Source organism: Arachis stenosperma, chromosome 8, assembly GCF_014773155.1.
Source record: "Arachis stenosperma cultivar V10309 chromosome 8, arast.V10309.gnm1.PFL2, whole genome shotgun sequence".
Classification (NCBI taxonomy): Eukaryota; Viridiplantae; Streptophyta; class Magnoliopsida; order Fabales; family Fabaceae; genus Arachis; species Arachis stenosperma.
Window position 1 is genome coordinate 42,638,640 of NC_080384.1, and position 26,054 is coordinate 42,664,693.

Sequence of the window (26,054 nt, forward strand, 5' to 3'; positions counted from 1 at the left end):
TTATATGAGTAAAACATAAATAAACTGAAATTTATTTTACTAAACGCCAAAATTCATTTTACTAAACACCGAAACTTCTATCATAGTGCGTCATATCCTATCCAGGATAATTCATATCATGTGCATGATAAAGGCTAGAGTTTGATTGAATCATCGATCCACCATCTAAAAGGTTCAACTGCAAAAGAAGTAAATCATATATTAGCAAATGTACTAACATGCACAAATACATTTTTACCTAATCAAAAGCAAATCAATGTTACCTCACTTAGAGCTGCCTTTTTCTTTTTCTTTGATGCATTTGTGATCTTGTTTTTCATATTTGATCCCGGTCTATTATTGGGACGTCCTCTTGTTCTAACACGTGGGGGACTTTGAAGCTCGTTAACATAATTCAATGTAGCATCTTCATGAGATAACGAACATTTACCTTTACTTTTCTCTTAATATTCTTGCATCTCAGCCATGACATTATCAAAAGTGCGATGTAGAATTCTAGTCAACTCCTCAGATTCTGATGCAAGTTCACAAATATTGTGCGAGCGAAACACCAAATCATCAAATCTCTTGCTCCTTGGCTCCGATAATGGCTCATCTTAGCTGCTCTTGATATGTGGATGCCTCCTTTTTACGTTCTTACTCCAGCGTTGCAATTTATATTTCGGTGCCACTTTATCTACTCGCTCAAAGCTTAAGGCACTCAAAGAATGACAGCATAATATACCCCTTGACTCAAACAACAAGCACTGGCGTTTTACTTTGCATGATATCGCATCGTATGTAACAACAAACTTGTTGAATGTTGAGTTAAAAACCTGTTCTATAACTTCATATGCTGTAAAACTTAGAGCAGACTGCGTTGATCATGTGATGCAATTTACCTTTCCTCTAAATTGTGCTTGAACTTTCCTGTATTTCTCATGAGTATACACATGCTGAAATTGAGCCTCTATTGATGATTTTGTTGCACACGGTATGACAGTATGAAAATCTGTAGCATCAAATTCTCTCTCTCTCTCTTTGCTCTCTGGTTCCTAAGCAATTATCATATTGCTTCACAAATTGAATCAATGAGCTATTAAGTGTAATAAACTTCTTAAGAAAAGCATGCATGCTCTTGCTCCTTTGTGTGCTTCTCATCCCATCCCAAAAGTGATGATAAAGATAAATTGGAATCCATAAATCACGATCTTCAAATAGCTCTGCAAATGAACCGAAATCAGACACAAAATGAATCGAAAGTTATACCTATTTTCACCAAAAAAATAACCATTTGAATGATTGAATATCCTCATTTTTTATCAAAGCACATCCAAGAAGTGTCGACTCACTATGGTGATTCACACCCACAAAAGAACCAAAAACCAAATTGTACCTACAGTGGACATCAGAAGGAAAAATTTTTATGAACCAAAACTAGTTATGCATATGAACTGAATACTATATCACAATGAACCGAAACCAGAACGGCAAAAATTACCTATTTGTGTTGTAAGTCGTATCAAATGAAACAACATCTTCAAAATACTCATATGCAACCCTACTTCTTGCATCAGCCCAAAATGCATTTTTGATAGAGTGATCAACTTCAAGATTAAGCTCAAAAAAAAAATTTTTGATTCTTTTCTTTCATTCTTAATAAGTACTTCCCAAATTCTTTGGTATCATCTTGTTCAGAAGCATTATGTACTTCCCTTATAATGTAATTTCTCACATCTTTTTCAATAAAACTTAGTTTATGATGACCTCCCACTGCTGCTACAAATGACTGATATGTTTTACTCACTCTAACTCCGGCTTTCTCATTATTTTCAATTGTATAATGCACAAACATGTTTAGCTCCCTGTGTTATTTAAGCATCTCTACTCGATTTGGACAGTAAGGATATGATTGATTCAGAATAATTTTAGAAATTATCTAAAGACCAATGTCCTTCAATATATGTACATAAATCTTGACTGGATAGTTTATTCCTACAAAGGGTTTGTCTTCAGAGTTGGAGATATCTTAGATTTTTATTTTTCTTCTCTACTACATGTAATTAATTGATTCTTAATTTCATCTCCCTTCCGAGTGCTGTTCCTTATTTTCGTAGAAAAATCAGCAAGTTTGAAATAATCTTTGTAGAACTTTTCAGCTTCTTCAAGTGTCTTGAAAGTCACCCCAATCTTTGGGATAAATTGTTCATTGACAACACACATGAGCTGCAAAATGAACCGAAATATTATCACAACAATACCATTGTACAATAACAAATGAACTAAAAATTATGCATTCTATAAATTCAGAAATCCCTACATTCTATCCAAATTCAAATTCATAAACAATACTGATTTTAGCAAGGAAGGACGGAATTATTCATTATCACTTTATTCAATTGCATTCCATTCCGTTCAATTCAAAATTGTTGAAGAATGAACCAAAATATTATTATACAATACTATTGTGCAATAACAAATGAACCAAAAATTGCGCATTTTATAAATTCAGAAACTTCTGCATTCTATCCAAAATCAAATTCATAAACAATACTGATTTTAGCAAAGAAGAATAAAATTATTCATTGTCACTTTATTCAATTACATTAGATTCCATTCAATTCAAAATTGTTGAAGAATAAAGCAAAATTTTTTCAAAACAACACCATTGTCTAATAATAAATGAATCGAAAATTATGTTCATAAACAACACTGATTTTAGCAAAGAAAAATGAAATTATTCATTATCACTTTATTCAATTGTATCATATTCCATTCCATTCCATTCCATTCAATTCAAAATTTTTGAAGAATGAAATTAGATAAAATTAAAAACGATCCAAACCTCGTCCACTTGATTTGATTTAGAAGAATAATCCAAATCGTTCTCATTCAACTAATTTGAACTTGAATTATTCATTGGTTTGAAAATGATTACACTATTCAATTTTAATTACACTGTTCTATTTCAAGAAAAACCTTTGCAGATCAAAATCTGAAGAGAAAAAGAATAAAATCAGACGAGAACACAATGAAAACGAAAAAAAAAATGAAAATCTAAAAACGAAGAAACAATAACCAGATGAAAACACAGAAAAATCAAAGAAAAAGGGAAACAAAAACGAAGCTTTACGTTGAAGTCGAAAAGAAACGAAAAAGGGGAGATTTACGTTAAAAGTCTGTTATCAGTAAGTGGCACGACACGTGACTCTAATAACTTGTTTGGAATTGGTCAGTGAAATCACTTAGATTGTGTTATTCTATTTCAAGACTTTAAAATTATATTTTATTATTAAAACTATTTAATAGTCTAAACGATTTTTTTTTCTTTCCATTTAAAGGTTTGTCACACAAGACAGAATTTAAACACCTGATATTTAATTAAATAAATAAACTAATTTAATTATAGTCCAAACGATTTTGCATCATCAAAACCGGAACCACGTTTATGGTGGAGTAAATTAAATCGGCAAATAACCTAAAAACAACATTATAAGTGGTGTTTATTAAAATTTTACCTAACAAAATAAATGATATGACGCTATTTTTGAGCTATTTAAATGCCAAAACTAAAATTATATCATTTTACAAGTTTCAACGTGATATCTGACTGTCTATATCAGTGCTCCATTAATGTTTTTGTACTGAAAATTATTTCAGGACTAATGTGAAACACATTTATAAATTTTAGGGACTAAATAGAGACAATTAAAATCTCAAAGACTAAATTGAGACTCACCTAAAAATTTAAGAACCAAATTGAGTATTAACTCTTTTTTTGCGTCTATTGTCAACTTGGACATGACAATAAAATAGTGTCACTGGTAAAAAAGAAAAACGCTGAAGATTCTAGTCCATAAATCCTACGAAACTATTGAAATGTTTTTTAAAAAAAAAAACCTCGGATTTAAGAACGTAGGAAACGTCAAATAGAGTTTTCAAGGACTAGCCAAGAAAGACTCGATGAAGTTTGGGTATCTAAGGCAAAGATTTCTGATATTATAAGTGTTTTGAAGTCTCAAAACATCCAAAAATCAGAAGTGGTACATAAATAGTAGATGTTTGAGGTATGTGACTGGAGAAAAAGAAATATTTCAATCATCTCAAACCCAAGACTAGTGATTCGGTTAAGTTTACCAACTGTATTCAAGCCAAAATTTTTGGTATTGTAAATGTGGGTTTGGATAATTATCACGTGCTTTTAATAGATGATTTAACTCATAATCTATTGAGTGTTACTTAATTCTGTGACTAATGTGATAGAGTTGTATTTAATGCCTACCAATGTTGTTTACGTATACTGTTAACGTGAGTATTGTAACAGTCCAAATGGCACATTGATCCGGACTCCGGCTCTGATATCATCTGTACGATATTGTCCGCTTTGGCACACAAGACCTCATGGTTTTGACTTTAATGATAGGGATGATAGCCGAAGCCCCCCACACTCACTCGTCAAAACGCGTCATGCTATAGAAAGGTATCAACATCCTTATAAGGCATGCTTCGTTCCCCTCCCCAATCGATGTGGGACCTTACAAGTATCTTTTTCAACACATAAAACTATTCTAGAAGAAGAAGAAGAAGTAAAGTATTCTTAAATTTTTTAAAATACAGTGTTTTGCTGAGTCATCAGGGGACGATTTGTCTCTTAAATAGTTGCTTGACACGTGTTGAGTTAACGGTACACATAGGCAACATTCATTAAGTTTAGACGAAAATATTAACAAATGGAATAAAAGGTTTGATGGAGACAATAGTTAAGAACTGCAATATTATTTTTCAATTGATAAAAGACAGAATAAAAATTCACAAAATGATTTATTATTTTTCAATTGATAAAAGATAGAATAAAAATTTACGAAATGATTAAAAATCAGGGTGGAATTTTACTCTTATCAATAAGGCAACTAAATCTACCCTAGCTTCTTTGAAGTGAATAACACATATTTGTTGTACTTGGAGGACCTAAAATATTAGAATGTAAGATGATGGTCTTCAATCATTAATAATAAATGATTGTAAAACAAGAAGTTTGGTTGTTCTCACAAAAAAAAACTCATTATGAGTTATCTTAAAAAGAAGTAAAATATTATTTCGAAATCTTTGATAAAAACTATGCCACTTATGATTTATGTGAAAAAGAAAAACAAGATCAAATCTATCTTCACCTCTTCATGCTTCACATAAATTCTCTCATCATTTGTTCTCTTTAGAAATTATGGTGGCTACATTTTTTTATATATGAATATTACACTAAAATATTTAACCATTTTAATATTTTACATTATTATGGTGATAATACAAAATATTAATGTAACAAAAAAATTGATTATAAAAAGATAAAATGTCATTAACGTTTTATAAAAAAATATTATTTTAATTATGAAAAGACAAAATATTACTCAAGTTTTGTAAAGATCTACAACAGTATATAACACATAGTTTGAGTTATTTGTAAAAAATTCACACTTAATAATTCAATATAAAAAAATTTTTAATTTTGGTAACACTTATAATGTATATCTAAAATTAATGTAACATATTATTTACTATTCTACGATATTTTTTAATTTTATCACAGCTTGTATTTTTATTTTTTCTAAATTAAAAAATGTTGATAAAAAATGAAAAATATAATCATTATTTTATCTATTTAAAATTTTACAGACACCAAAACCACCATAAAATACACCATTTTAGTTGTGGGTAATGTTAGCGTTACTTTCATGGTCTTTTGTGAGGGTATTTATTAAAGTTATTTAATAAATATTTCAGTCAAAACTTTTTATATTTACATTTTAGAAAGACATTTGATCATACACTTAAACTTTTATGTATTAGTCTTGTATAAAGATAGTACTTTTAATTTTTCAAACGAAATCTTAACAATAAGCGGATTGCCTGCAATATACGATACCAAATTCCACGATGCATATACAATGAAATGTTGCTCTCGAAAGCTCTATGGAACAACCAATGAAGTTAATTACAAGAAGAGAAAATAAATTAAACTCAAGAGAAATACAATTAAAGAGTTTAATATTAACAAAAAAGAAAAAGTAAAGTAAGGGTTAATAATTGCAACTTGCTGCAAAGTGTAAGCCCTCAACCAGTACATACAACTTCAATACACAAATTCCTTTTTCCTATGATGTTAAACAAAAACGAAAATCAAGGAAGAAAATTAGCCATCATCTATATAAAAAAAAGGTTCTAAAATTATCCCAAAAGAAAAAAAGAAAAAAAAAGAAGGAATTTTCCTGTTTCCTTTGTTTTGTTTTTCATCATCTCAATAGAGGAATCCTGCAACTACTAAGGTTTTCGACATCTACAACCCTTCTAGGACGATCTTCTTCGCCTTCTTCCTCCTCAACTTCTCCAATGTCACCGCAATCGTACATAGATCGAACCAAAAGAAGCTGATCTTCCAGGTACCTATGAAGAAGCCCCTTTTCTTCTTCTTCTTCCTCTTCGCAGCCGCAACCGCATCTCCCTTCCTCTTCGTCGCGGATTAGCTTCCGCCACAGTCGACGGCGGAGGCAAAGCTCGGCGGCACATAGAAACGGGAGGACGGCGCAGAGGAAGACGAGGAGGAGTGGCGAGCAGAGCAGGAGAAAGAGGTAGCGGATCCGCCTGTTGTGGAGCCAGGAGGATGCAGCGGCTGATACGGCAGCGGTCACCATGAACCGCTGGGAAATCGCGTCAGTCCAGGAGCAGCGGTGGCGACGCTCATGACGGTTATTATGATTATAGGGTTGAAGGGTTGGGAAGGAAACGGCGTCGTATTTAAGGGGAGATGTTGGATGGGGTGGTGGTGGATGTCCACATGGGTTGGTGGTTTTATGCATAAGAGAGAGTTTGGTGGAGGAGTGATGAGGTGGGGAGCATGTGATGTTGACTGCGATGGAGAGTGCGTGTATGTGTTTATGTAATTTCGCTTTCTTTTGGAAGCAACCTCGCCTCCCTCTTTAAAACTTCAACCGTTTTCCCTGTTTACTTTGACTCATAACTGATATTGTGGGCTCTTCTATAGGCCCACGCTCTGGTTCTTTATCCATTATCTACAGTGTATTTCCGGCCCAATCATTTTTATGGTTAGTTATTGCATTACTTTCTAATACCAAAAAATGATTACAATCTTTCTGGTCCTATGGCCCGTTTTCATAAAAAAATACTTTTTGAATTCTAACAAATCAGGAATTTCAATTCTTTCCAAGCTTTTGAGAATCGAACCAGCTATTGACTTGTCTTATTGAACTACTCTACTTGTGTGATTTAGCTGTTTAGAAGTTCAATCTAGATCAACCTAAATAATTAAATTATAATAAAATAAGTATAAATCTATAAAACTATAATAAACATATAAAATATAAATATATTTTAATATAAATTTTAAATATATACACATTAAAAGAAATATATATAAAATTAATAAGAGAAAATTTTGAATAAATATAATTTATTTAGGTTTTTTTATTATTTTTATATATATTATTTTTAGTGTGAATTAAATTAAATATATGACTTTATCAATGAATTGGACTAAATGCTGAAGTTACAATAAAATACATACACTAATCAAGTCCAATGCACATTATGTAAGCGCATAATTGTTAAAATCAAACTGGTGATTGAATTGGTTAAATTATTAATTGAAATGGTAGAATTAGTACTATATAAATAAAAAAAATAAAAAATAATAAAAAATTGAGTAAGGTGATAATTAGATCTTTGGAGTCTACTTCAGATTAATTAAACTTTAAAAAAAATTAAAGTACCAATTTAGTCCTCTACGATAGCAAATAGTGGACACGTTATGTCCCTTTATCAATTTATCATGTAAAATTTAACGATGATGCTTATATGTACCGTTAACTACTGTGACGTATCTATGAAATATTATTATGTAGATAATAATTTTTGAAGTGAAACTTCACCTGTTTTAATATGATTAGTAATAAATAAAGAGCAGTTGATAAATGTTATATTAAAAAACTCTAAAAATAATGAATACTTCATTATTCAAAATTACATCGTTTCTATGCTTATACGACAACAAGACATGCATTATTGTAGATAACGAAATACATGAATAATTTTATTTTGTTTTGCACTATCCATTAATAAAAGGATATACATGTTCATTGTTTATTATCGTGAAAGATCTAATTAATATTTTTTTTCTTCAACGACTAATTAATCCTAAGTCGAAATCCTTAAAGACCTAATTATCAATTTACTCTAAAAAATTTAAAATAAATATCTTCATTAATATTTTAATAGGTAAATGTAAATATGTATATAATATATATAATAATTAACACGTATTATATTTAATTCCAAAGGAATAAATAGCGTGGTGGCATGATATGCTGGATTGTGGACAGAAGACCTGAGTTCGAACTTTTGTCCATGAGAATTGACCGGTTCATGGATTTGTATTAAACCGATCAGTTTTGGTCAGTTTGTTACAAACTGTCTGATTTTTGGTGGTTTAATTGCGTCTTTAGTCCAGGCTTTCAACCAAATGGGCCATACTACCGGTTAACCGATCTTACAATTATGTATAAGCATTTTTGTTTTTCATGTTTACATAATAATAATGCAGCTGAGGCTTCAAAAAATGGTTTACAAAATTGGATTGGACCAGCTGGTCGGGCTGATCCGACTGTGAATCGACAGCTTCAACAATTGGTTTATTATCTAAATCATTCAATTAAAAATCTAATGTGAGTTATTAAACCGGCCGGTTGAACCGGAACTAGAATCGTCCGGTTTCAGTGACACGACGCCGTTTTGTTAAAATACAGAGAGAGATGCCAATCCTTAGCCTTGTCTGCGTATGCTAGTCCCTTGGACAGGGAAGCCGCCCACATTGCGTGGTATTGCCCACGTACGCGAGCTTGTAAATCTTCTCATTCTACGCACGCATACACACTCCCGCATATGCCAGATGTTTGGGTAGAGCCTAGGTCTGCGTCGCGTGTGTATTCGCGCACGCATGTCTAGCAAAAGTAGTAAAAAGCTGCTAAGTATGAAAAATTCAAATTTTGCACATCAAACTTTAAATGCGCATAGCTTTTTCGTTAAAAATCATTTTTAGTTCGTTTTTTGAATGGCGTAAACTTCATGGAAGTTTGACAAAATTTAAGGGTCCGAAAACCAAGTTATGACCTGCCGAAATTTGCCAAAAATCAAGTTTTACCAAAAATACCAAATATCTATTTTTACCAAAACTCTCATTTCAAAACCAATATTCATACCCCAAAACAACACCAATTAAGTCCAAAACAATTCTATATCCATTCCATCTCTTCCACATTATACCATTTACTCAATTATATTAATTTTTATCATAAACAATCCAAAATCAAGATAACTTAACTCATTATTTGAAAAGCTACCATCATCACAATTCATTATCATCATCAATCATCAATTCATTCTCAAGATAACTCAACATTTTTATCAAAGTTACTAATCCTTAACATACATAATTCAACCTATTCTATGGTCATGTAACCTACATTTTCACGTGAGATTATATATTATCTAGGATAAAGTATACTTTTTGTTCCTGAAGGTTGGCAAAAATTTTTAAAATACCCATAAATTTTATTTTGTTTTAATTTTGTCTTAAAAGTTTTCAATTTGTATCAAATATACCCTCAACGGCAAAATTTTTAAAAAATTTAAAACCAATTTAACAATAATGCATGAAAATTTTATGCTTGATTTACTTGTGTTGAGGGATGTTTTTATGAAATTCTTGTTGAATTGGTCTTAAATTTTTTTAAAAAATTAGCTGTCAAGAGTATATTTGATGCAAATCCAAAACTTTTAGGATAAAATTAAAACAAAATAAAACTTAAGGGTATTTTAAAAATTTTTGTCAAACTTTAGAGACAAAAAATATACTTTAATACCCTAGATAATATATAATTTCACGTGAAAACGTAAGCTACTTTGTCTTTATCACTCACACACGCACGCGCACACACACACACACACACACACATATATATATATATATATATATATATATATATATATGGTTTAATAACTCTATTGATCCCTATAGTTTCGCGAAATTTTTAATTAGGTCCTTATATTTTTTTTTCTTTTTAATTAAGTCATTGCACCATTTTTTTTTTAATTGAGTCCCTACATTTTTTTCTTTTTATTTAAGTTCCTGCAACAATTTTTTTTTTAGTTAGATCCCTATACAATTAAGTCAATTACTACTAAGAGGGACCTAATTGAAAAAAAAATTGGTACATGAATCCAATTAAAAAAAATATAGAGATCTAATTAAAAATTTCGCAAAACTACAAGGACTAACAGAGTAATTATATATATATATATATATATATATATATATATATATATATATATATATATATATATATATATATATATACTTTCAATCTCGGACTCTAAAACAGTTTTGTGCCATAATTAATAATCAATTACAAAGAGCTCGAAAGTGAAATCAATCTGCATATCAGGTGCAGAAAATTGAAGCTAAATGAGTCAGAAACACATGCATTTGGGATCAACATATAATAATAGCGTGCTCCTCATAATATGGGGACAAAAAAATAATAGCAGTGAACTGCAACTTTTATGGACCCTTATTGTGGTGGATAACTTAGAGAAATGGCGCTAAACTGCCAGGCAGTATCATACATAATTACTTTAATTTTGTTCTAGGTACACGAACCTACTTTAAAATGAATATATTAATACGATTTTGGAAACAGGTGGTCCCAAGGAGATCAAGGAATCCATGTGACATGTAGCCACATCTTGACCTTTGTGGTTTGAATTTTGAAATTGGAAATCACACCAAAGACGAAATAACCTTCCTTAGTTTAATTTTAATTTTCCAGCTCAGTAAACCAATACTTATCGATCGCTGATTGCTTTGACAGGTTTTGTTTCATAATTAGCATTGACTTCCAAACTTGTGGTAAGAATCACATCTCCTACGCGCAAATTTGTCGCCTCCGCAAATCTAATCAAAATAAAATTTAAAGTATTATCTAAGTTGCAGTTAGATCCTGGTTTGGATATGCCTATTATCTAAAGAAAATTTGTCGCCTCCGCAAATCTAATCAAAATCAAGTTCAAACTACACATCCTTTCGTTACTATGGACTATGTTATGAGCAAGCTTAGGAACACGAGACACTACATAAAAGGAAAGTTCAACCACATTGATCAAGAAGTCATTCAAATGTATCAAGTCCAAGAAAGGCAAGGAGAAGCAATTGATTACTTCTACGTATTTGGCATTACCACCGGAAAAGGAATCATACCAAGGCCAACAAGGAATGAAGATCAAGATGAAAATTGATTTTTTTTTTTTGTTTGGCAATTTGGCATTGATGAAGATTTTATTGTTGAGTAATGTTACATTAACAGCAAATATTAGTATTTGTAGTCAGTATTTAGTCAGTAATAATATGTACTCATATTTATGGATATTTTGCATACAAAACGTATATAATTAACACCTATATTTACTAGAATTTTACACATATAAATCAATACAATTTACACTCATAAATCAATACAATTTGCATCCACGTTTTTCAAAATTTGCACACATAAATTAGTAAAATAACAACTTAGTGTTTGTACCATGGTTGTGAGAACTGGTCAGTAAATCGGTAAGGTATCACTAGTTTAATGATTCACTGATTCGACCGGAGTTCAACCTAGGTTCAATCAATTTAATTAAATATGAAGTTCAACATCTTCGTTCACTTTATTACAAACTTTAATTTGTCCATAAATTTTTGTTAGATGATACTTCATTCTACATATTCCTCTTCTATTGTAAGTATTCAAACAAAAAACGCATGTATATTGTGCTTTGTTATTTTTGTCATATTTCACAGTAAAATATTGTCAAGTTGGATCAGATTTTCTTCGAGAAGAACCAGTTTGGAATTCTTGGACAGAATTGATAGCATTGTCCTGTGGCTGATGATCACTTTGTGATTGTTCCATCTTTAACATACAACAAAGAAAAACTAAAATTAGCAAATTCCACAGTAGAATCAACAAACTCCACAAAAAATTAAGAACAAAATTAACAAATTAGAATCAGCAAACTCAGACTCCACAGCATAACTAAATCAGCAAACTCAACAAACTAACTCAGCAAACTAAATCAACAAACAAAATTAGCCAACTCAGCATAATTAAATCAACAAACTCCACAACATAACTAAATCAGCAAACTCAGCAAACTCCACAATAAAACTAAATCAGCAAAAAATAAAAAATAATTTAGAGAAAGGGAACACCAAACATAGAGGGTAGTGACGAATTAACTCAGCAAACTACACAGCAAACTACAAGAGGAGAGTGATGAATTAACTCAGCAAATTACAAAGCATAACTAATTAACTACTATCACACTGCTTACCGGCAGTAAAGAGGAAGGGAAGTGATGGCGACGACAGAGGAGACGGCGCGACATCGGCGAACAAAGAGAGAGCGCGCTCGAACAGAAGAAAGGAGATACGGTGACTATGGGTTCCGTGGGGCTGTGGGGATGCAGGGCTACAGGGGTTACGGTGGGTGCGGCGATAGCGTGCTACAAGGTTGGGGGCTAGTCCGCTATGGTTCTTCTCTTCATCTTTTGTTTATTCTTTCAAGTTTCAATTTTGATTTTTTGAGAGAGGATAGGAGATGAGTGGGACTGGGACAAGTATGAAATGATCATTAGATTCTTTAATGAAAAGATTTGTACCCGTAGTTCTCTTCTGAAAGCTATTTTTCAACAAGAAAGAGCTAAGTCTTTCATACTAAGCTCTAGGAGCTTGTCTCAAACCATAAAGTGTTTTAAAGAGTTTAAAAGTATGGTTTAGGAAATCCTTATTTTCAAAGCCGGGAGGTTGAGCTACATATACCTCTATATCAATAAAATCACTCAAAAAGGCACACTTGACATCCATTTGAAAAAGCTTGAATCCTTTGTGGGCTGCATATGCAAGCAATAATCTTATTGCTTCCATTCTTGCAACTGGAACAAATGACTCATCAAAGTCAATGCCCTCCTCTTAGTCATACTTTTGAGCTACTAATCTAGTTTTGTTTCTAACAATACTACCATCTTCACCCAATTTATTTCTAAAGAATCATTTAGTATTCGTTACCTTCTTACCATTCGGACAAGAAACTAATGACCAAACTTCATTCTTCTCAAATTGGACCAATTCTTCCTCCATTGGCTTTATCCAAGAAGGATCGTCAAGAGCTTTCTTCACATTTTAAGGTTCCACTTGAGATATGAGAGCAAAATTATTATGTTCGGCTCTCTTTCTATTTGAAGATCTTGTGGTAACTCCTTGTGATGAATCTCCAATGATAAATTCATTTGGATAGTACTTCAAGAATTTCCATTATTTGGGCTTTGGTGAAGTGATTTTCAGATTGAATATGATTCAGTTCTGTGGTGTTCTGATTTCTAGAATTTTCTGCTTTGGTAGGAGACAAAACAAAATTATCTCCTGTATTTTATTCTGAAAAAATAGGGACAACTTTTTCTAAAGAAGGTTTTAATTTGTCTTGATCATGAATCCTTTCAAAGCTAGGTTCAGTTTCAATTCCTGCATCATTTTCTTCAATAGCACTTGAAATAGTGTTAGAATCACAAAAGGTGACATGTATGGATTTCTCTATTATTCTTAGGGGTGGCAGTGGGGCGGGTAGGGGCGGGTTTTAGCTCTACCCGCATCCGCCCCCACCCTCCTTGCATTCCACTACTACCCGCCCCGCCCCTACCCGCGGGTAGTAGGCGCCTGTACCCTAACCCGCCCCGCCCCTACCCGCCCCTATAAAAAATTAAATGACATTTTATTTTTTACACATTTATTTATAAATTAAGATACAAACTTAAAATTTATAATTAAATTAAAATACAAACATAAGATTCATATAATATCAAATAACTTGAAATTTAAAAAGGTCCATACAATGTCAAATAACTTAATTAACATACAAACATAAAGAAATTACATCGTTAAAATATTAAAAAGTCTTCAATCCTTATTCTTGATCACTTTCCATATCTTCATCATCATTAAAGGTTTGAAGATCAAAATTTAAACCTAAAAATCAAAAGAGATAGCAATTAATAAAATAATTACTATAATGTAAAAAATTAACATAAATGAATATTAAGTAATATGTCACCTTTATTCCCTAAAGCTGCCCACAGTCAACTTTGGCCACACATTAAAGCTTCAATTATGCTTTCTTTGAGCTTTTCGCGATGAGGAGAAATCACACGACCACTTGTACTAAAAGCAGATTCAGAAACAACAGTGGATATCGGAATGGCATATATATCCTTGGCGATTTTTGCCAAAACTTTAAATTTCATTTGATTGTTCTTCCACCAAAAACAAAAACAAGTGTTTCCTTAAAAAAATTGTAACATTGGTTTTGATAGTAAGAGTTGGAGTCATATTATGCTTCCTATAAAGGAAACATTTCACAATTAAACAAACTAGTAGTTACATGATTGAGAATGTATATACATATATAGAATCCATTTAATAGACTAAGCATTTTAACTAACAAGTTAGTAGCTCAAGGGTCAAATATAGTTTCTGCTTTGTATTTTAATTTAATTTAGTTAGTTATTAATAATAATTGTTGATGGTAACCCATACATACCATAAATTGGCAAAAATTAAATGCTAACTAGGACATAGATATGGTCCCTAAGCCGATGGCCAAGCTCACAGCAAAAGGGAAGAAAACTATAAGACACAGCTTTCCAATCTCTCAACATATCTGACAGTTAGATGGAAACTTTATTCAATGCCATTCCATTCATCACATACCATCATAACAATCTTATCCAAACATAGGTTTTGTTTCAAGATATACTTTGCCAAGACTAACCAAGCATAAAAACAAATGGTACAAAATTGATAGAGGAATTGAAACACATACCAAACTTGTTTGTAAGAATTGAAGGATAAATAAAAACTTGCAACAGATAGCTGACCAGAAGATCCTTCTTTAGAAATAATGGTAGACTTCCACTCATTCAACTTTTCTAAAAGGGTAGGCACTTCCTCCTCAGGAGCAGCAACTCGGATTCTTAACGGACATCGTTTTACAGGGTAATGCTTTTGAAGCTCCTGAATGGCTGAATCAGCTCCAAAGCCTGTATAAACAACAAGTTCCACTTTTCACTAATTACCATAATTATAAAACGGAACCAGTTTGACAATTAAAAGGTGAAGATGTTGAATGAAACTGTGATGCAAAAGACCCCTGACCTGCTTAAGAGCATGAGCATTGAGCACAAAAAAATGTTTTCTGAACAAAACAAAATCAGAGTAGCCAATTAAAATTAAAAACGAAGAACAAAACATGATTTCTGAACATTGAGGAATGAGGAGTGACCACTGACCAGTGAGCAGTGAGCATTGAGGATTGTTAATATGATTTCTGAACAAAAAAAAAACGAAGAACTACAGCAGTGTGCAGATCTAAAGCTAATCATTCAGGAATCAGGATTTCAATATGATTTCTGAAAAAAATGAAAAAAAAAAACGAAGAAGCTTCGACGAAGGTGACGGACAAGAAGCCATTACCTTCGAGGGACGAGCACGACGGACGATGGGGACGAGCACGACGGACGACGGCGACGAGCACGGCGGACGACGGCGACGAGCTCCACGAGAGACGACGGGCAAAGCACGACTGAGCAGCGAGAGCCGAGAAGAACGGACGAGGAACAGGGGAACGAGGAGAGGGGCTGGAGCACGACGAACAGACGAAGCTTTTGGACGCGACGGAAGGCGGCGGCGGTGGAGGAGGCTAGGGTTTTTTTTGGGGGAAACAGGAAGTGAAGAGAAACTGAGGGTGAAGTGAAGAGAAACTGAGAAACTGAGAGTGAATGAGTGATGAGAGGACTCACTATGGTCTTGGTCTCTTGGAGAAGAGCTGAGGAACAGTCGAACAGAGGAGAAGAAGTGAGTGAAAGTGACGGTGAGAAGAAGCTGAAGGGCAAAGGGGTTCCTAACCCTAACTGGCTAACTGAGTGAGTGAGAGTGACGGTGAGAACTGTTTCCAAACAAACCCTAATCATAAAAGGTATATATATACTTCGGGGCGGGTAGGGGCGGGTTTAGCCTGAACCCAACCCCGCCCCACCCCGCTCATCAACCCGCCACGGTTCAGACCCGCCCCGCTCCGGGTCGGGTTTAAACCCGCCCCGACCGGGTAGGCGCGGGGCGGGTACCCGCGGGTACGGGTTCTGCTGCCATCCCTGATTATTCTATGTTCTTTGAGGTAAACTCTATATTCTTTACTAGTGGTTGAATAACTAACAAAGAAACATTCATAAGATTTTGGATCAAATTTTTTGAAGATTATCTGCAGTATTTAAGACAAAGCATTTGCATCCAAAAACATGAAAATACTTAAGATTGGGTGGTACTCCTTTCCAAAGTCCATATGAGATTTTTTTTAACTTTTTGAATGATGGTTCGATTCAAAATGTAACAAGTTGTGTTCACAGGCTCAACCCAAAGAAATTTTAGAATTTTAAGCATTGCCCTAGCAATTTCTTAAAGGCTTCTATTTCTCCTCTCAATAACCCCATTTGGTTGAGGTGTTTTAGGACATGAAAAATTATGTGAAATATCAAATTCATCACAAAATAATTCAAAATTTTGGTTTTCAAACTCCTTTTCATGATCACTTCTTAAGAAAACTATTTTCAAATCTTTTTTATTTTGAATCTTTTTGCATAGAGTTGAAAAAGTAAGAAAAGCATCATTCTTATGAGCTAAGAAAAGAACCTAACCAAACCTTGTATAGTCATCAACTACCACTAAACTATAATGTTCACCACCTAGGTTTTGAGTCCTAGTAGGACCAAAAAGATCAATATATAGCATTTTCAATGACCTTTTGGTTGAGATGTCATCCTTGGGTATAAAATAATTTTTAGTTTGTTTATCTAATTGACAAGCATCACAAGTGATGTCTTTGTCAAATTTTATTTTTGGAAGACCTACTCAAACCAAATTCTTTTTCACAAGTTTAGAAATTTGAAACATGCTAACATGTCCTAATTTCCTATGCTATAACTAATTTTCAAATTCAATGGAAGTAAAACAAGCTACACTTTGCTCTTTTAGTTCTTCTAAGGTAACTCCATACACATTATTGCATCTTTTAGCTTCAACCAAGATTTCACCAGATTTTTCACACACAACTAAGCATTCTAATTTTTTGAAAATAACCGAATAACAAAAATCACATAATTAGATAATTCTTAGAAGATTGTGTTTCAATCCATCAACTAAAAATACATCATTAATAAAAGTAGAGAAACTCTTACCTACCTTACCTACGGTCACTATTTTTTCTTTTCCATTGTCACCAAAAGTCACAACCTCCATCGTATTTATCAAGCTTGATGAATAATGTGGACTTTTCGGTCATCTACCTAGAGCATCCACTATCCAAATACCACATGTCATTCTTTTTCTTAGATGCTAAAAAAAATTACACAAAACTTTTAAGTGACATTAGGTATCCAAACCATTTTGGATCCTTTAATATTAAACCTTCTTGGTTAACCAAGAGCATTTTATTTACCAATTATTTTGTAAATTTTATCACTAATTTTTCTTTCAAAAATAAAACATTGAATGGGCAAATGACCAACCCGATTGCATATATGACAAAATTTGTTGCTTGCTGGTTTTTTAAGTGATTGGGGTTTTGAAATCTTTTGTCTTTGGAAGTTGAGACTTCATTTTCAAAGCATGATTTTTTAAAAATAGGTTTAGATTTTTCATGATACCCCAATCCAACCTTTTCAAAAAGATGTCTTTAACTAGCTAATAAATTGTCTAAATTTTCAGAGCTTTGAGCAAATTTAGCTAAGTCTTGATTTAGACTCTTAATCTCTTTATACAACCTTTCATTCTCTTCAATGCAATTCAAATAGTCAACAATAGAATGCTTTCCATCAAGACTTTTGATTTCAAACTTATGCCATTTGTTTTCTTCAACAATATCAACAGGAATTTTGGCTTCTCTTAATTTTTCTTTGAGAAAAGCATTTTCAGCCTTTAAGATATCATTTGCAGATTCAGGTTCATGGCATTGATTCAGAAAGTTCTTATTTTTTTAGAGTAAGATCATCAATCATGAGGTGGAGATCTTCATTAGAGGGTTCAAGAAAGATTACCTCATTATGGTGACTGTGGTTGGCTATTAGGCAAACTTGAAAATTGTTGTCTGATTCTTTATCATCTTCAATATCATTTTCAAATCTTCCTAAGAAGCAATTATTCCTTTCTTCTTCTCCCTTCAAGACTTGTCTTCTTTCTTTAACTTGGGACAATCATATTTGTAGTGTCCAGCTTCTCTGCAGTTGTGGAAAATGACTTTGCTGATGTCTTTCTTTGGATCCTTTGAGCTGTCTCTTGTACTTCTTTCTTTCAATCTCATCATTCTTCTAAGTTTCCTAGCAAAAAAACACAAACTTATCATCTGATAAACAGTCACTGGATTCATTGTCTAATGATTCAGTACAAGATTTAAGAGCCACTCCTTTCTTTTTTATATTATTTTTAATATGAGTGATTTCATATGCTAGTAATTTTCTCTCAACTCATCATAGGTCATTTGACTTAGGTTACTGCTTCAAAAAATAACAGTAGCCTTAGTTTTCTACTCTTTTGTTAGACTTTTTAAGACTTTTCTCACTAGCATTTGTTCGAAATGAGTAATTTCCATAGCATCTAAGCTATTAATGATGATAGAGAATTTCTCAAATATGTCATCAATTGATTCTCCTTTCTTCATAGAAAACATCTCATGTTCTTTGCTCAGCATGTCAATTCTTGTTTCCTTTGCTTGTGTGGTACCCTCATGTGTGACTTGGAGCTTATTCCAGATTTCCTTTACTGTTTTGCATCTTGAAACCTTCTGGTATTCTTTGAAGCTGATTGCACAGTTTAGCATATTGACAGTCTTGGCGTTAAGTTCCGCCTTTTTCTTGTCATCTTCATTCCATTCTACTTCGATTTTGGGAGTGACAACACCATCAGTGCCAGTTTTGGTAGGGATTTGAGGACCATTCATGATTATCTTCCAGAAGTTGTAATCTACAGATTAAACAAAGATCTTCATTCTTTCTTTTCGATAGTTGTAGTTTTTCTCATTGAAGAATAAAAGTCTGTTGTTCGATTGTCCTTTTGTCAATGTGTAAGCAACCATGTTAGAACCAGCATTGTTTGCCATCAGGATCTTTCCTCCAAGTTATGAAGCTTGATCTTTTTTAGACCAATTTCTGATACCAATTGATGGTTATCAGTGGCTAAGAGAAGGGGTTGAATCTTGGCCTCCTTTTGATTTTCCTTAAAATCTTGAGTTCAATTGAGATATTTTGAGTAGAAAACTTGAGAAATTCTGGTTTTTTCTCTTGTCGCGGTAGGAGCCAAAACAGAGTAACATGCAAAGAGTATTATAAAGAAGTGTTGCTGAATAGTAGAATCAGAAGATACTTCTGTTTTGTCTCCTTTAATGCAGAACCAGAAACAAAGAAGAGAAAGGATAATAACACACATATGTATCCTGGTTCAGTTACTTAGTGCAATATAGCCTACTTCTAGTCTCCATCACAACAGTGACGAAATTTCACTATCTTCTAACAGAATTAAATTCACCAATTCTCCTTATGATTCTAATCAATCCTATCTGGAACAAGTTCAATTTCTAACCCAAACTAGACTTGACTAGAAACTCACCCTAACTTTTAACGGCAAAGTGCTAACCCAACTTGTAAAGAAATTTCCTTAGAATCATGACAACAAAACAAAAACACTTACAAAGAATTTCTGAAATAACTATGGATTTTTCTCCAAGTCTAACTCTCTACCTTTTTTCTACTCAATGGCTTTTACATACAAACCTCACCAATATGCCTTTTACCATTAAAACCCAGAAAGACTAAACTGAGAAAAAGAGATATTCAATGAAAACCATGAAGTAGATGAATAAACAGCTCAATGAGCTATGGGAACCCAAACATTGTGCTCTCACTCCTTACTTCAATTCTTGGTCGTTCATTCCTTTAATAGAGGAATGAAGCTTCCTAGGCTTGAAACTTGCTTCAGCACCTTGTTTGACTTCTTCTCCAAAATCAGATGTAGTAGCAGCGTTCACAGAGGAGAGAGAGGGTAGAAGCAGTGACCGAATAAGACATGCAACCATACCTTCAATCTTCTCTTTCAACATTTTTCATCTTACCTAGTTAGTAACTAAGTGGAGTGAATGGATTTGGGTGTGGACCACCGTTTGGGCTTATATTGGATTTGGGCCAGATTTCTTTCTTTTCTTTCTTGTTCAGATTACTTGCTTTCATTGCCATTCATCATATGATATGAGTGTTTTGTTTGAACCAATATTGGGTCGGATGTAATATGGACTTGTTTTTTATGTTTTTTGGGTCAATGATGATTAATTTATTTTTTGCACACTAAACACAATAAATCACACAAATAATTTTGCTATTAATTCAATTTATAATGTTTTAATCATCATCTTTAAATTATTTTATTTCTTTAAACTCAACAAAAATAATTTCATACATAATTTGAGAGATATTCAAATTTTTGTTCATAAAGCTTAATTAGTTAATTTGTATTCATTCAACAAGCTAGAGACTTCTCACAATTAGTTTATTGAGATTATAAGAGAAGAGTTGTACTGTGTGATTTAGACAATGATTTTTTAAGTGGTGATACTTTTATACAATATAATAGTAAATGATACCGCGATGTATATTAAGTACTCAAGAATAAAAATACTTGAAGTTGAGATTGCTCCAAGTTAGAGCTGGTGTTTCTAAGTGAAATGTGACTTAATATACTAATGATGAAGGATATCACGAGGCACACTAATAAGTGCTCCCCAAAAAAAAAAAAAAACTTAAAATTGGGATTGTTTGAAGTTTTTGAACTTGGTGTTTCTAAGTGGAGTGAGCCTTACTACTGTACTAATAATAAAGTTTTTGTGAGGTGTATAAAAGTGTTCATTATTGTTATAGCTGTTTATTAAACACCCATTAAAACTTAGTCTTAGTGAAAAAATCTTCGACATAGTTATAGAGAGGATTGAACCTAGGACAATGACTAAACTAGAATAAAATTCACCAAGTGATATTTCTCTACTTCACCCTTTTTATATTTATTATCATTTATATTTTAAAAGAGTGTGAACAATATAACTCTTTACATAGTATTTAGAGTTCGCTTGAAAAAGTACTAATACATTATTATGTACATTTTACTTTAAGTTATATAATTCAAGTGATATAAAAGATATTAAGCATGTGGTTTAAATGATTGAAATTCGCTTATGACCATAATAATACTTATTACAAAAGAAAAAAGGGATAAGACAACCAAAAACAGGTGCTACTATGTTAAAACTAAATGGGAATAAGATAAAAAAAATTTAAAAACTCAAAGACTAAATTAAGAATAATCTCTTTCATTTAAAGAAGAAAAAGTAAACAACTTAATCAACTAGAAATGGTGCCAAAACATTTATTATTACAAATGCTAACTTAAAACGTTATTATTGCAAATTTTATAATCTTCTCCCGCTCCCACATTGCATCAATGCATCCCGAGATCGATCAAATAACGTAACCACACCGACATAATAAAATAAGGATATTGCTTTTTACTAAAAGTTTATAATAATAATAGTAAATTTAATTATTCATAAATGAATAACATTAACTTAGTATTTAAATAGATAATTTTTGTATACAAAAGTGGTATTAAATGTTAATTTTATGCATGTATAAATCTATTAGCGTTCTCAATTGTAATAGATAAAAATTGAAGCTTTATCATTTTCTGTAAGTACAAAATTACTTTTATTTATTCATGATTCAATTAATGATGAGTTCTCTAAATTTTCATAAATAAAAATGTTAATTTATTTATTTTGTGCACAATTAGTATAACATTATTTTATATATGTATTTAACTATATATTATTTAATTTAGTAAAAAATCCCTCAAAAAATTTAGCAGCTTAAATATATTAAATATGTTAAACACACAAATTATATGAAATAATAAATGAAAGTTGAAGATGATGAAAGGAGTAAGAATAGTTTAAAAAATTAAATAATTTTTAAGGGAGGTCTCAAAAATATAATATTTGAGTGCTCTTGTAAAAGGAATATTATCTTTTATGAATAAATTATTATAAAAAATACTAAATAATTATTAAAATTTATTATTTTTGATCATCAATATTTAAAAGTGTAGGTTAAAGTATGTTTAGAATTTACTAAATTAAAGGAATTGAGTTAATAAATAAAAATAATGGCAAAAAATAATAAATTTTAATGATTTTCTAATTTTTTTCAATTATTATTTTTATATTTTGTAAGTAGTTTTCTCAACGAAAAAGAATTACTCTTATTATTATATTTATTTATTTATTTCTAAATGCCTACAGCATGATTGGTGGAGAAAAAGCCGGTTAAAAAAATTTCAACTTTTTTTTTGGAAAGAATTCATGTGTTCCCAATGGGCCTTCCAACGTGATTGTTGCTAAGTTCTGTTCATACTCCATACTCCATAGTTTTACTTTTACCCCTTTGGTCCTTCCCACTTTCCAACTATAAAAGCAACTGAAGCTCCTTCTACTTCTTTTCAGTCTTCAACACCAAGCTCTGCTCTCTTCTAGAGCAACAACATACACTTCTTCAGTTCTTCCTCTATCTCTTTCGCTTTAGACCCCAGATTCTGTAGTGAAAATGGCAGTGACACTTGTATCTACACTTTGTTTGGCTTTGTTGGTTGCTGTTTCAGCTTCTGCTGTTATTCAGCCAAGAGTACCTGAAGGTAATGCTCCCATCTAAGTCTCTTCCAAAGTGAAACACTAGATCTATGTTTCTGTTTTGTTTTGTTTTTTATAGTAAAGTCTGTGCTTCATTTTCCTTTTCTCAATGTGCCTGATGCTTCATTTAAAAATATTTTCCTGTTCAGCGTTATGCACTCACAGTTCCATACTGGCCACTGTTGTCTAATGTTATTTCTACTCCTTCAATAGACCAAAAAACAAAAGAAAGAAAGAAAAAAAAAAAAACAAAAAGGTGATGGATCCGTTACTTTTAAATTTTCAACACCCACCACTATTTTTGTTTCTATAATGAGCCTTATGACAATTTTAAGGGAAAAATGTTTTTTGGCACTTGTCCAAACTGAAAATGAACATTTATTTTTCCAATCTTCACTTAATAGTAAATACTGGCTATATGCTTGGATTTGATAAGTTAGACAGACTGATTGAAACTGTGTTCTGGACAGCTTACCTTCAAAATGGAAATTTTGAGGAGCAACCAAACCCCAAATCCCTCCAGAAAACCAAACTCATTGGAAAATTTGCGTTACCAAAATGGGAAATCAATGGTTTGGTTGAGTATGTCACGGGAGGACCACAACCCGGAGGCATGTTCTTCCCAGTGACTCATGGCATACATGCTGTTAGGCTTGGCAATGAAGCCTCAATCTCTCAGACCATCAAGGTCAAACCTGGCCAATATTACGCGCTCATTCTCGGCGCGTCGAGGACTTGTGCACAAGATGAAGTCCTAAGGATCTCTGTGCCTCCACAGACTGGAGATGTTCCTCTGCAGACACTGTATAGCCTCAATGGTGATGTCATTGCTTGGGGATTCAAGGCCACTTCTAATGTCGCTAAAGTTACTTTCCACAACCCTGGAGTTCAGGAAGATCCGGCTTGCGGTCCGCTTTTGGATGCCATTGCTATCAGAGAGTTTTACCCTCCATTGCCTTCAAGAGGTAATGAACCTTAACATATTTGTTTTGAATTTCGCTACAGAGCTAATAGAATATTTGTACAATGTATACAATGGGCTATTTATTTGATCCAATGAGTTGAAAAATAAACATCCAGAATAAAACACTACTAATTTTTCAAACATAATACATTTATACTATCTAAAATAACCATCCAGGTATCAGGAATAATAAACATCTGATATCTTACTGAATCGAACATCCCTATACCCCCATTGTACACATTGTATAGATACTCCATTGGCTCCCTATACCACCTCGTTTTTAATATAATGGTGGAGATAGTAGATGACTGAAAATGAGAGGGAATGACTGTTTTATCCCATGGTCATAAAGTGTTTATTTCAATGGAATACCAACTTTTAGAGGGTTTTTTCATATAAATAAAATAAAATTTTTATTTACCAATTTAAATCCTCAAACACATTTTCGATCATATGCCCCCGTTTTTTAAAGAAGCTAGATCCCGGATAGTCAGCATTTGGGATGAGTAAGTATGCCAATTGAACAGAAGAAATTATTTTAATTTCCATGCTCTATGCTCTTTTGAGAAATTGAGATGGCCAATACATTTCTACTGTTAACTAAATTCTTACTATGCTTTTGGACCTATGAACATGATTACCTGTTTGATAATGAAATTATGTTGTCTCTTGTGCAGCTAATTTGGTTAAAAATCCCGGTTTTGAAGAGGGTCCATTCCCTATTTTCAATTCTACCAACGGTGTTCTGCTCCCTCCTGAGCAGCAAGATTTGATGTCGCCGCTCCCCGGTTGGATCATCGAATCCCTGAAAGCCATTAAGTTCATAGATTCAAAGCATTTCAATATCCCATTCGGGTTGGGAGCAGTGGAACTGGTTGCAGGAAGGGAAAGTGCCATCGCCCAAATCATCAGAACAGTTACCAACAAAGTCTACAACATCACATTTTCAGTTGGAGATGCCAAAAACGGCTGCCATGGATCCATGATGGTCGAAGCATTTGCTGCCAAGGACACCTTCAAAGTTCCCTTCAAATCTGAAGGCAAGGGAAAATTCAGAACAGTGAGCTTCAAGTTCAAAGCAGTTGCACCAAGAACAAGGCTCACATTCTACAGCTCCTTCTACCATACCAGAATTGATGATTATGGATCTCTCTGTGGCCCTGTTCTTGACCAAGTTATAGTGTTCCCTGTCGCCTAAGTTGTTAAACCATTAATGTAGTACTTAGTAACTATGATTTTTGCAAGTTACTTGAGCCTGCCTTCTGTATAATTGCACGAGACCATACCACTCCTTTACTCTAGTTTGCTGAGCACAAGACACCAATTTTAATTTCTGTTCATTACAAAATTTGGCTCAAGAGTTTGAAGATCAAATTTTTAATCATGGGAGTTGAATGTTCATGAAATGATTAAGTAATATATTATAGTTTTTGATTGTCACCATGTGTTATTGATCTATCTATTTATTGTATTTGTATTCTAATTCATAATATAATAGATTCCATAAAATGCAACATGTGATATCAAAGCGGAGGTGTTTGTGAAGAGATAGAGAGTTTGTTGTGGGTAACGTGAAATGTGGACACGTGCATGTGGTGTGTCTTTGAAGGGAACAGGCCCGATGGCTCTGCCTGCCTGCCAGCCGAGCCAATCTGTCTTTGAAGTTTTTGCTTCATTTTTTTTTGTTGGTTACATCAGGTGACGGGACAAATGCCATTTGAACTTTGAAGTTTGAACTACGGTTCATTGGCTTTTTGAAGGGGTTCGAGTCAAAGTTAGTCTCCATTCTGGATTGGGCTGGGTCATTACTTGTTTGGACATTTGCGAATGTTAGGTGTTGGATATTTTTTAAGAATTCCTTCGGGCTGTGTCACATTGGACACATTTGAGGCATAACCAATTTGCAGCTGAGGTTTGGACAAATAGTAGATTTACCTGGCTCATTGATATTTGAGAGTTGTACCAGCCTACAGGATTAGAGTTTTGAGTGAAGAATATAGAACCCATATACTAATAGTGATATTGTGTGTGAATAAATGTGTATTTAGTAAACCAAGTTGGGTTGGCCGTTTAAGCAAATTTTGAGGGTTCGAATTTTGTTGTACATACAGCAATTTATTAGTCAACGACAAATTTTTAAATGGAACTCAGTATCGCAACGAATAATAACTTATAAATCT

General features: G+C 32.8%; 2 protein-coding genes across 2 annotated transcripts; one reads left to right on the plus strand and one right to left on the minus strand.

Moving 5' to 3' along the window:
- Positions 1 to 5,799: 5,799 nt before the first annotated feature.
- On the minus strand, positions 5,800 to 6,924 carry LOC130944038 (uncharacterized). The gene has a single exon (XM_057872164.1). The coding sequence runs from the start codon at positions 6,828 to 6,830 to the stop codon at positions 6,267 to 6,269; it is 564 nt and encodes a 187-aa protein (XP_057728147.1). The 5' UTR covers positions 6,831 to 6,924; the 3' UTR covers positions 5,800 to 6,266.
- A 15,788-nt stretch (positions 6,925 to 22,712) lies between these two features.
- On the plus strand, positions 22,713 to 25,175 carry LOC130944866 (protein DUF642 L-GALACTONO-1,4-LACTONE-RESPONSIVE GENE 2). The gene is made up of 3 exons (XM_057873437.1): positions 22,713 to 22,912; positions 23,378 to 23,872; positions 24,552 to 25,175. Exons 1-3 carry the CDS (start codon positions 22,825 to 22,827, stop codon positions 25,070 to 25,072), a joined length of 1,104 nt encoding a protein of 367 aa, XP_057729420.1. The 5' UTR covers positions 22,713 to 22,824; the 3' UTR covers positions 25,073 to 25,175.
- The last annotated feature ends 879 nt before the right edge of the window (positions 25,176 to 26,054 follow it).